The following is an 11,476-nucleotide window of genomic DNA, read 5'->3' on the forward strand; positions in this document are numbered from 1 at the left end:
GTGATGAATCAAGTCTGACAAGGCACTTGGAACCAACTCTTAATTCCCTTGATTCTCCTCCAGTCAAGAGATCACGCACACCCCACTTCAGCTCTTCCATGAAATGAAAGAGAGGCTTGATAATCATGTTGAAAACATGTCTTTAGTTTCTCTTTCTATATCAAATGCTTGCTTGTTCTCTTCATAATAATTATAGTGAAGGAACATCTTTGCCCCAGGGGATAAAATAATTGTTCAATTGAATGAATTTAACTTCATTCTTTGAGGAGATTAGGATATGACGGGAGAGAAGGAGAGGTTGGAGTAAGGAAGAATGTGAAGGGGGGGATGCCTCGGTGAGACAACAAGAGGGGAATTTGTGAAAGGAAAGATTGCAATAAACGCCAGCATGAGAGGATGCTAACGGAGCAAGAGAGGAATTTTTTGATCACCTCAGGCTGCAAATGATGAGATGGAATGGTTTTAGGCACCTAAAGACAAGGTCAATTATGATAATAATATCATTACCTCTACACTGGGTGAAGACTGTGTGCATGCATTTTCAAATCCAGATATTTTTAATTTTTTAATGGCGTTTACAGGAATAAGCAAACCTAAAAACCTGTATAAGCAAACCTAAAAATTTTAAGTAGAATAATTTTTATTCAGCCCTTATGTATTTTTGATGATTTTCGCTCACTTTCTTGAGATTTCTGCCCAAGGATACATCTTTTCACCTGAATTTTTTCAGCAGATGGTTGACAATTTTCAATGGGTATAATAAACTGATTTCTGAAATCTTTTGTGAGCTAACAGGTGAAACTCATAGTAATATTCTATGATTTTGATAGGGTTTTTTAACTGCTTCTATAACCTTCTCCGAAAATGTAGTACCTCAAGCAAAACTTGAAGGTTTGGAGGCAGGAAAAATTCACTGGGGACCAGATCTGGTAAATTAGTTGAGTGGCGGAGTATTATGAAGTGCAACTCATGACTTTTGGCCATGGCTACTGCCAAAGTGTGAAAAGATACTTTGTCCTAATTGAAAAGCATTTTCTTCTTCAAACGCTCGATTTTTTTTTGCAATTTCTGTTTTCAGCTTGTTAAGTAATGATAGGCAATACTCTCCCATTTTTGTTTTAATCACCCATTGGAGCCAAGCTTTACCAGCTCTTGCAAATCCTAATTTCTTTACCCCTGCACAGACATAGAATTGAAAAATATATTTCAGAATCTACGAAATAAATTTAGTTCAGGGTTGGATGAGATTCCCAGCCCAGTTCTTAAATGCTCATTTCATCTGATCAGGACTCCTCTATTACATATTATAAATGAATCCCTGCTGCAAGGAATATTCCCACCTCCTTTGAAAGTTGCAAAAGTTATCCCACTCTATAAAAAGAAAGGTAGCCCCCACGAAATGAATTCTTATCACCCAATATCTCTCCTAAATCAGTTTAGCAAAATATTTGAGAAAGTGTTTCTCGATCGCCTCATCCCATATGTTGAATCTGAGAAGATTCTGTCAAAATTTCAGCATGGTTTTCGGCAGAAGAGGTCCACCAAATCTGCTACTTATCAGGCAATAGATAATATATTGACAGCTCTTGATTGCAAGTTAGAATCTGTAGGAATGTTCTTCGATTTTTCTGACGCATTTGGCTCAGTAAATCACAATTTACTATTGCAAAAAATGCATAAATATGGCATTAGGGGCAATGCACATGACTGGTTAGTCTCATATCTTCAGGGCCGTCAGCAGCACGTGGTTTTGCTCAATGATGGAAAAAAATTCATCTCTCCTGGTAAAGTTGTATGCCAAGGTGTCCCACAGGGTTCAGTTCTGGGTCCTATCCTGTTTCTCCTCTACATTAATGACCTACCTGAGAATATAAGAACCAACGAAAGGGATGATCCACTCTTATTTGCATACGATACCAGTATCATACTCACTGCCTCTACAGTCCAAAGTTTAACAAACAATGCTAAACAAACCGTTCAACATCTGAACTCATGGTGTAGCAGGAATCAGCTGAATTTAAATGTGGAAAAGTCCCAACTACTTTACTTTACAAATAAAAACAAAAACATGGCCACTTTTGCAATTGAATCAAGTGGAAAACTAATTCCCCAAGCGCCTCATGCAAAATTCCTAGGAATAGTTCTAGACGGGCGGTTGTCCTGGTGGGAGCATATATGTCACCTGGGCAAAAAACTGAATACCATTTGCTTCCTTATTAGAAGCATCAGGTTTACTGTAACAATGGATGTCCTCATGTCAATATATTATGCAAATATCTACTCCTGTAGAAAGACGCAAGTAACACCTAATACAGGATTGGTAGGTCGTCACAGGAGAAGAGAAAAAGAGAGTGAAGTTAAAGATAATGAAATACAAGGCCATGCTGAAATTTACGAAATGCAATTCAATGAACAAAGTAAAATAATGGAAACAATAAAGTAATGGGAAAAGGGTTCTGACTGATGGATATGAATCTACATATTGAAGAAGAGATGTGAAATAAGATGGAAAATAGAGTGCAAAGACGGGTGAGGACTAACAGCAATACGTAAAGGTCGAGAAAGCTATTGAATACTTCATTAAAATGGAACAACATAAATGCATAGATGGGGATAAACTAAACTGATGTGAAAATACAAAACATCCCATGAAAAAATAATTTAGTTTTCAAGGGACAAAATGTGAAAATGATGACAGCTGTCGCAGAAAAGAGAAATTAGCAAAGGGAACTTTGATATGTTTAAGAAAGATTATAAAAATTAGATTGCATCAATGGTAAAACTATATGGTATAACCATCATGCCAACATACAACAGGAAGGAAGTGAATTTCGATTTTCCTGAATATGTATCTTTGCATAATGAACTATGTAAACTTGAAGAAAGTTCCACCACATTGACATTATCTGTATTCAAGGAAAAAATTTCATTGGAATTTCTTTATTGGAATTCTATCATTTGAGGAAGGTTTTGAATGGACAAAGACTGAATAAAGATAAATTCCTTTGCCTCACCTAATGAAACAACATGATATCCGATACTATCATAACCCCTTCTTCAATTCCGCATACTTCCTCCCTTAATTTCATCCAATTTGTCTCATCTTTTTTCAAACTCTTCCTCACCAGCCTAATGTTCCTCCTCCATCACAGTCCGGAACATTCCATTGCCAATCAAAATGCTTTGCATCTATCTTTCCTGCCTCCTCGGCATTTCTCCGAACAATCCCCCCTTTCCCTCCACCATGCCTAGTACTTCATTTGCTTTTCTTTCCATTTATTTCACCTTTTCCATTACTCTCCACATCTGGCTTCAAGGATCACGTTTCCACGCCATAAAAACACATTCCACATCAAAATTAAAAAAAAATATTTTCTCAAAAACATTACTCACCATCCCTGCCATAAATTCAATTATCCTTGTGAAAACTTCTTCAGCTAATGCAATTCTTCTTATGCCCATACTACTTGGACCATCTAGATCGATAACACAGGCAGAATAAGAACTTCGCTATCTGCTCCATTTTAGCCCTCATATTTTAATATTTTAATCTCCTGTCTTCTTTCTCAAAAACCTCATAAATTATATTTATTTTGATTTTCATACTATAATTAACACAATGATTATCTAATCTGCTCAGAAATACAGGCCAAATTCTTCCCACAAAAATGATATGAATTTGGACCATAAAATCTCTTATAGTTGAATAAGCATTCATTGTTTCTGGCATAACTTTATGGAATTTACACCGCAAATTGAAATAAAATAAGTAGCTGTAATTCCACACAACCTTAATTACACTTAATTTAGAAAACTACCTAGGTTTTGATGTTGGACATCATAATCAGGTAGTTCCTACACAAGACAACTTTCAGATCAGGGGTTGGGAAGTTTGGAGGGGTAAAAAAAAGTTTAAATTGTAGATGGAAAGGAAAGGGAGGTACAGCCTTCGGTGTCAATCATTGGCTGTTAGTGGTGATTTGTTTCGGCAGGGGATACCTCCTACAAGGAGCACTGAACATGAAAGAGTGGTAGATCTACATGGGAGATCCACATGCCAGCAAAGAGACTTAATGAACTCTTCAGGGAGGTTTCCAAATTCTCCATGGAATATGGTAGAGTGAATTCCTTGGACCTAGTTGACAAACTAATAAAAAAAAGGTCATCCTGAAAAAAGGCATGCTTGTATCTTTCGATGTGCTTTTCACCAATTTGCCACCCATGGAAGCTGTGAACCTCGCTGATGACATCCTCCTCCAGAAATCCATTGCAGAGCCAGTTATTAATTATCTCGGTTTATTACTAAAGACAGGTGTTTCCCAATATCATTTTTATGGCACATTTCCAACAACTCAATGGATTAGCCATAAGCTTGCTCCTTTTCCCCACTCCAGGCTGATATTTATTAGGACCATTTTGAAAAAGTTTTGTTCTTCTCAACTCACACTTTCATCAATTATGTATTTTGTTGGTTACGATATGTGGACGATGTCTCCAGTGTGCGGACTGGCTCCACAAGAAAACTAGAAAAGTTTCTCACACATTTAAATTCTCTCAACTCTAATGTACAATTCATGTTTGAATAAGAAAAGGTTCCCTGACTTTCCTCAACCTATCCTTTTCTAAAGACAAAGATGGGTTGCACTACTCCATTTTTCGGAACAAAATGTATGTGGACCAAATAATAAATTATACTTCAAAGCATTGCTTCGCCCAAAAGCTTCCAGCATTTCATGCAATGATCCACCAATTAGCCTCTATTGCTATGTAATATTCAAATAAAAATAAGGAACTTGACATGATTAAAATAATAGCAGTTAACAATGGCTATCCACCCGAACAAATAAATAAACTTTACTGGTAGATACTTCCTAAAACAGCCTAAGCAACATTTAAAACCCTAAATATATAAACGATCCTGCAGATGAATGGCGACAAATTCTATACCTAGGGAATCTTTCTGAAAAAGTAATCAAGAGGCTACCAAAATAAAATTAAATTTGCCTTTTACAATTATCCATACCTTAAGAACCTGATCTCACACACTAAAGACAAAGTTCTCAAAGACGGGAGGAGTAGTGTGTATGAATTTAAGTGCTCAGATTGCTCCACTAAATAAATAGGGCAAACAGGATAAAAATTTAAAGGAAGAATATAGGAACACAAAACGTGTAAAGAATAAGAACATAACATTCCTTTTTGCAAAGCACATTATCGAATGTGACCACAGAAGTGAATTTGAGACTGAAATTCTCCATTTAGAAAATAAAGGCATCAACTCAATGCATTGGAGCAATCAGAAATTATAAAAAGTGTCCAGTGCAAGAATAAACTTGCAAACAAAATTTTGTATCCCCCCTCCTGGGTCTACCACATTCTCACATCCAGTGCCCTCCACAGGGGGTATCCACATCCCAAACAAACCCCCAATCAGCCAATGATTGGCAGCAAAGGCTGTACTTCCCTATCCTTTCCCTTCCATCTCCATTTTAACCATTAGCCTTCTTTTTACCCATCCACTCTCTCTTCCCCTCACACTCTTGACTAATCCCGCTAACTCCCCCTCTCTGAAGGTATATATACAAAGTTGTCTTCTATAGGAACTGGCCTGATGACAATGTGAAACATTGTTTTAAATAAAGTTTGTGTGGAATTACAAAGTAACTTATCATTTCAATGTTTGAATAAGCATTATAAATTTCCAAATGTTAATTAACATCAACTCTCTTTACTGCAGAATCTCAAAGGGTATATCAGCTAGTGTGAATATAATAGTGGCACTAAATATTATGTTTCTTATTTCCATTACAATTGGCATAGCCAATACAATGTCATATTCAAATTATATTGTGTTCCAACAATCAAATTTAGCCTAAGCCCTTTTAATTAAACTTATTCACTCAAAGGTAAATGCCAAGTTCCTCCAATAATTACATTCCGATTCCATTACTACACAGCTTAAAAAAAAATAAGGATACCTAAACGGGGTAAAAAACAAAATCAGATGATACAACACTGCCAGATACTCACCCTTCCTTTGCTCATTCCAAACATCAAATTCAATGTTTCGATAAATTTCAGGGTCAAGAGCCTTAGCCACTTTATAAGGAAATGGAATGATTCCCTGAAGTAGTATCTCTTTGGCACTATTATACCACTCTTTGGACAATTTACTTTCAAAATGAGCTTCGTCAATTCTTCCATCATAAAATTTATCCACAGCTCCATTCATTTTGTTAAGATTCTGTTTCCTGAAAAGTTTTTTCAAAGTCTGTATGAAGAAAATTTTTTGACCTCTATAACCATGCATGACTTGCAATCAATTTTGGTGACATGATCCAGAAAAAGTTAAAATTACAATTATACTGTACCTAACAGTCGTACAAGTGCTACATTGTGTAATGTAGGAATCCCTCCTAAGTCTTACTGACTTATCGTGGAGCATTTTATCTACAGCGTAATCAGTGCCCTCCATGTTGAATACTCTGTCATATAGTATATGATACACGATAGCTGCAAAAAATTATGATATTGCATTAGAAAAATAATATTAGCAAGTTTAATTAATTTTAATTTAATTAAGTTTAATTTAATTAATTAATTTAATAATTAGTGCATAGTCTTAGAAAAATTTCTTTGAGATGAAAGGAAGAATGCTATGCTTTTGTTAGAGTGCATTTAATAAATTGATTTAATATAAGACTGAAGGGGAGGGTTTAACATCTTCAAACCCTCTGCCACTGCAGTGGTGGAATGGCTCTTAAAATTTGTAAGACATATGATTTTTTTTAGTAAGGTCTTTACTTATGAAGCAGGTATCGACAGAGAACAAAACATTCAACGGATATTCACAATATACACTACACTCAATCAATGTCCATACACACATGTAATGAATTTACAACCATGGTAGGATATCTATCAACAATTACCCACGGATATTTAAATATATGAACATTATACATCAAGCACTAAACCATAGTTGAAATGCATTTATTGCTAATTCAACAATATTTTTTTAACAATGATAATTTACTAAAAAATATTTATCATTATCAACTGACTGTGGAATTTGGATGATAAATTTGAAAAAATTCTGATTCAAACACAATGAATAAATTAATATAATTACGTGAATTCATGCTTGGATATTGGAGGAAATTTTGATTTCCATTAAATGTAATCTACACATCCAATGGCCTCCAGGTTAAATATACACTTTACGTACAATTGGTCTAATTGCTATCCAATAAAAAAAACAAGAACCCAAGGTGACACAAAAAATTAAACACACTTAGATTATTGGGTAGTAATGTGTAAACATTGACAACGGCCTAACTTCCCAACACCACTGAAATATTTATATTTCAAGTAATATAAACTAGTAGCATGGGCACAAAAAATTCACAACACTGAACAAATTACAAAATTACTAAAATACAACCACCATCTTAAAAGAGAACTTATTTAACAATACTTAAGAAGCTGGTGGAAATGTTACAATGTTAAATTGTGGCCCACATCCTGGCACTAAAACAGAGAAAATATTAATACTTTGAAGTTAAACAAAATTTTGCCATTAAATGTTCATTCTCAAGGAAATAATAATAGAAGTAAGCACCCAAAGTGTCTAATTTACACTTTAATTTACTCCCTCATTTAAACAATTCAATTTTGAAATTTATATTAAATGAAGTGATTTACTCACACTGGCAAAAACCAGCACTGTCAACATATTCTTTCGGATAAACAGAGTCATACTGGTTATTCCCGAGTTGACAGAGGACTATCTTCTCCTTGAATCCATTACATGTTGCTTTTACAGGAGGCATGCTCAACTCTTGATAAACAAGAAAGTCGCGCCTTAAAGAGGAAACATTATTAACCACTATGCCAAGGCTACTGGACTTTAAGGCATTAGAGTATTACACAGGACACATGGAAGGACATTAAAATTAATGATTTTTAAATTGAGATAATATACTTCACACATTAATTTCTTAGCACTCTCAGAATATGATATCCATTTTTAAAGTTTCAAAAACTAATGTCATTAAAATAATAATGCAGTATAGTCATTGATCATCACTATGAATAGCAGAGATATAAATTAAACAATGTTTTTAGTCAATGCCGTATAAATATAATGAATTATTATATTATCGTTTTACACAGCCTACGCGACAGTAACATTTGAACTGAGGTAACCTTTTACCACCAATGAACAACTTATTGCAGCCTTATAATCGCTAGACATGAAGTGAAGTGCAAAAATGAAATCATTATTTTATGCAAAATGCTAAAAGTGTACCGGGTTCTTAATATTAATTAAATCAAGAATGAAATATGGATGGGTTGAAATTTACCAAATTTTATATCATCACTGCGATATAGATGGTGAACTTTGGCAAAAGGAAAAAATTAAAAACCATTTCCATAAATTCTTAAACATAATACAAACGTCAACTTACCTGTACATAAATGACATGACTTTCATTTCAAGTTTTCCGCCCCATTCCCAGGGATTCTGCATCGATAAAATACGTTCGTTCAAAGATTCTTCGCCGCACTAGTAAGAACACATTAACATATGAATAATGCGCCTGAATTTCGGGTGAAGGGCACTTATGTATATAAAATGAAATATTAATCTTACCTCACGAAACAGATCCACGTGCTTCTTCATGAAATTGACACACGCCATCCTAACCTTAGTGTGCAAAACTTGAGTATGGAACACCTGCAAGCGGATAACAAAATAGAAGAGCAATATGCTTTGAGAACACGGAAAAAGAGGTATAATGTTCATTGACTTTCATAGATTTTACAGCCGCAGGTGACTGCAAGAATTAATGAATGCCGGGCCCACAAAATAATATTTAATATTGCCCATGTGTACAATCAAATCAAACTTTTTTCATCGCAGAGCAGCACTTGTCACTATAGATGTCATCAATAGAAAAACATAAATATACGCATTCAATACCGTGGTTAAGAGATACACACGTTATGAAACTATTATAGCTGGTCTTGCAGTATACCAACACAACATATTGTCTTTATTTACGAACCTCATCATTCTGGTGAAAGAGCCGAAGTAAAATGCCAATACAGCCTTCCAAATGTCAAAGTATTTAGGCATGAGGAAACAGTAAATATGAGTACTAAAATATCTGATCAACTAATTTCACGGCAATAAAATTGGGAAGTATTGAAATTAAATTTAAAATGCTTCGCCTTTCCACATAAAAACCAAATTTAATTTCAATATAAAGAATTTCCACCAAGTGACGCCAGAAACAGTTTCATTTAAAATTGAGAAGGTAAATTATGACAATCGCTATTAATTCTAGAAAAAGTGTAGCCATTAAATCGCCAAGTTATATCAGGACGTAGAAGAGCATCCTACATTCGGCATTTAGTATTGAATATCAAGCATTCATACCAAAGGTAGCGAGTTATGCACACAGTAAAAGCTGCAGTACACGCATTTCAAACCCTCATACAATTCTATGAATAATTGTAGAAAATGAATGGTCAAACTTTTGCGAAAAAATGAGGGGAATGGTGATGCGATCGCATCACAAGGCATTTGAAAATGTATTATAAATGTTAGAAAAAGAGCCCCATTTAGCAATATGATCGAAAACATTTGAAACCACTGTAATAAAATGCTAACGACTATTGTGAGAAGATGTGAAAGAAGGGTACACTCGCCTGTTCCGATACTGCCCTGAAAAGGCATGAGCCATCCTTGGCAATGAGTTTTCTATATAATCCTTGAGATTCCAACCACTGGTCCATAGGATCTCGCATTCTTAAAATCAACGTATTCCTCGACGCCATTTCACTTGGTTTCATGGACATTCACTGTATTCGCCACAAATTAAATCCAAAATATGATGCACAAGGATGACTGTCAATTTCAGATAAATTTCCAACGGCTCAAGTTTTTGTTTTTATAGCCCCAATTAGAAGGCCGAAGCTGTGCGTCGCATGGTACCAACGACCATCTCGAAGATGCACCCCGCTTCCAGTACTTCCCAGCGTCACGTGACCTTACGTTGCCTACGAGCGCGCGCATCCTGTTGGGTCGTCGCTGCACGAGTGAATGGAGCCATGCGAATTGTTTTTGTTTGTGAATTTTCTTCCATCGACATAGTTATTCGTTTCCAATTGTTAATTATTCGAATTCTGGAAAAGTGTCCTGCATCTTGCAACATTACCTTAACGTTCGTGATCCTACTCTCTTCCAAAATATAATCCGTTACCGGAGTTCCCGGTTACATGGACAAGATGGCAGAAGAACTATGGAAACTCAGTTAAATATGGCCTTAATGTGTGAATTGGCCCCGCATGAAATTTTTAGGTGGACTCGTCCATTGCTTCCCCGAATAGCGATGTAATAGGTAACACTTCCAAAGGTCGACGGACAGAATTGGACAGGGTATCCCTAAGACGAATCGAATGCAAAGCCACCGCTCATTGGTGAAATTCGTTTGAGCTGATTTTTCCTAAGCTGCTTGCAAATTCTACCGATTAACTCTTCCATCATTCAACCACCAAGGTATTTATTGCAGATGAAATTGGCCCCCTCCTATTTAATTTGCCAGCACGGGTTCGATCAAAAATACATAGCGTTGTCAATTTTGGTTGTTCTGTCGCCTTACAAGTTTACTCATGGTGTTATAAACATGTTTCCTGCTAGCCTACGGTGATTTTGTATCGCAAATTTAATTACTTGCCGTAATTATTTGTAATGTGCCCATTTAGTAGGAAGGCAATTCCGGATTCTGACAATTTTTTCGTTTCTAGTACTAATCAGCGGCCCAGTTGGACCAAAATACTTTATCCAAGGAAGTGTCAGATGTTGAATAAGCCTCTTTAGTTCCAACGCGGAACAGTCGGTAAGTTCATGCGTAGAAATAATCGTTGCAACATATCGTATACTTGAAAAAACTTTCCAATGATATTAACTAAGTCCAGTTTCAAAATTTTAAGAAAACTTCTAATTGACTCAGTTTTTAAGCATTCTCAACCACGAATCGTTGAAAGTCTGTTTGATGAAGTAATTGCCAGCTTGCTATGAGGTATTATTGCCTTTTGTCTTACTTACATTCAGATTTAAACTCTTATGTATGATTTTTAAAGATCAATTATCGACAAACGAAATGTATTTTAAAGCAGACCGTTAATTTTTGTCATGATGGTTGGCATATTAGTTAAGTTCGGGCTTCCAATTCGGTTTTCAGATGATTTTTCATCCTTGATACAGACGTTCGTGGTCTCTAAAAATTACCTTTTCGCAAAATTTTGCCATTAAAAAACATGTTTTTTCAGGTTGCCGTCAGGGAATTAAATTAGGAAGGAAATTTATTTGCATTAAAATTATTTACTGAATCGACCGTTCAAATGTATTAACATTATGGGTTCGTTCCACTTGCTCAACCCCCGCAAAGGAGTAGTTAATTGAACA

General features: G+C 35.5%; 1 protein-coding gene and 1 long non-coding RNA gene across 2 annotated transcripts; both read right to left on the reverse strand.

Annotated features, from left to right (window-relative positions):
* Window positions 1-21: 21 nt before the first annotated feature.
* Window positions 22-6,437, reverse strand: LOC139696236 (uncharacterized). Its single transcript, XR_011702603.1, has 3 exons — window positions 6,372-6,437; window positions 6,031-6,251; window positions 22-93 (listed from the first exon to the last, which is right to left on the reverse strand). It is a non-coding gene; the product is annotated as an uncharacterized lncRNA (long non-coding RNA).
* A 1,263-nt stretch (window positions 6,438-7,700) lies between these two features.
* On the reverse strand, window positions 7,701-9,816 carry LOC139696617 (OTU domain-containing protein 4-like). The gene is made up of 4 exons (XM_071595425.1): window positions 9,718-9,816; window positions 8,657-8,740; window positions 8,472-8,569; window positions 7,701-7,863 (listed from the first exon to the last, which is right to left on the reverse strand). The coding sequence occupies exons 1-4, from the start codon at window positions 9,814-9,816 to the stop codon at window positions 7,701-7,703; spliced, it is 444 nt and encodes a 147-aa protein (XP_071451526.1).
* Between the last annotated feature and the right edge of the window lie 1,660 nt (window positions 9,817-11,476).

This window comes from Hetaerina americana, unplaced genomic scaffold, assembly GCF_022747635.1.
Source record: "Hetaerina americana unplaced genomic scaffold, ioHetAmer1.1.p SCAF_7, whole genome shotgun sequence".
NCBI lineage: Eukaryota > Metazoa > Arthropoda > Insecta > Odonata > Calopterygidae > Hetaerina > Hetaerina americana.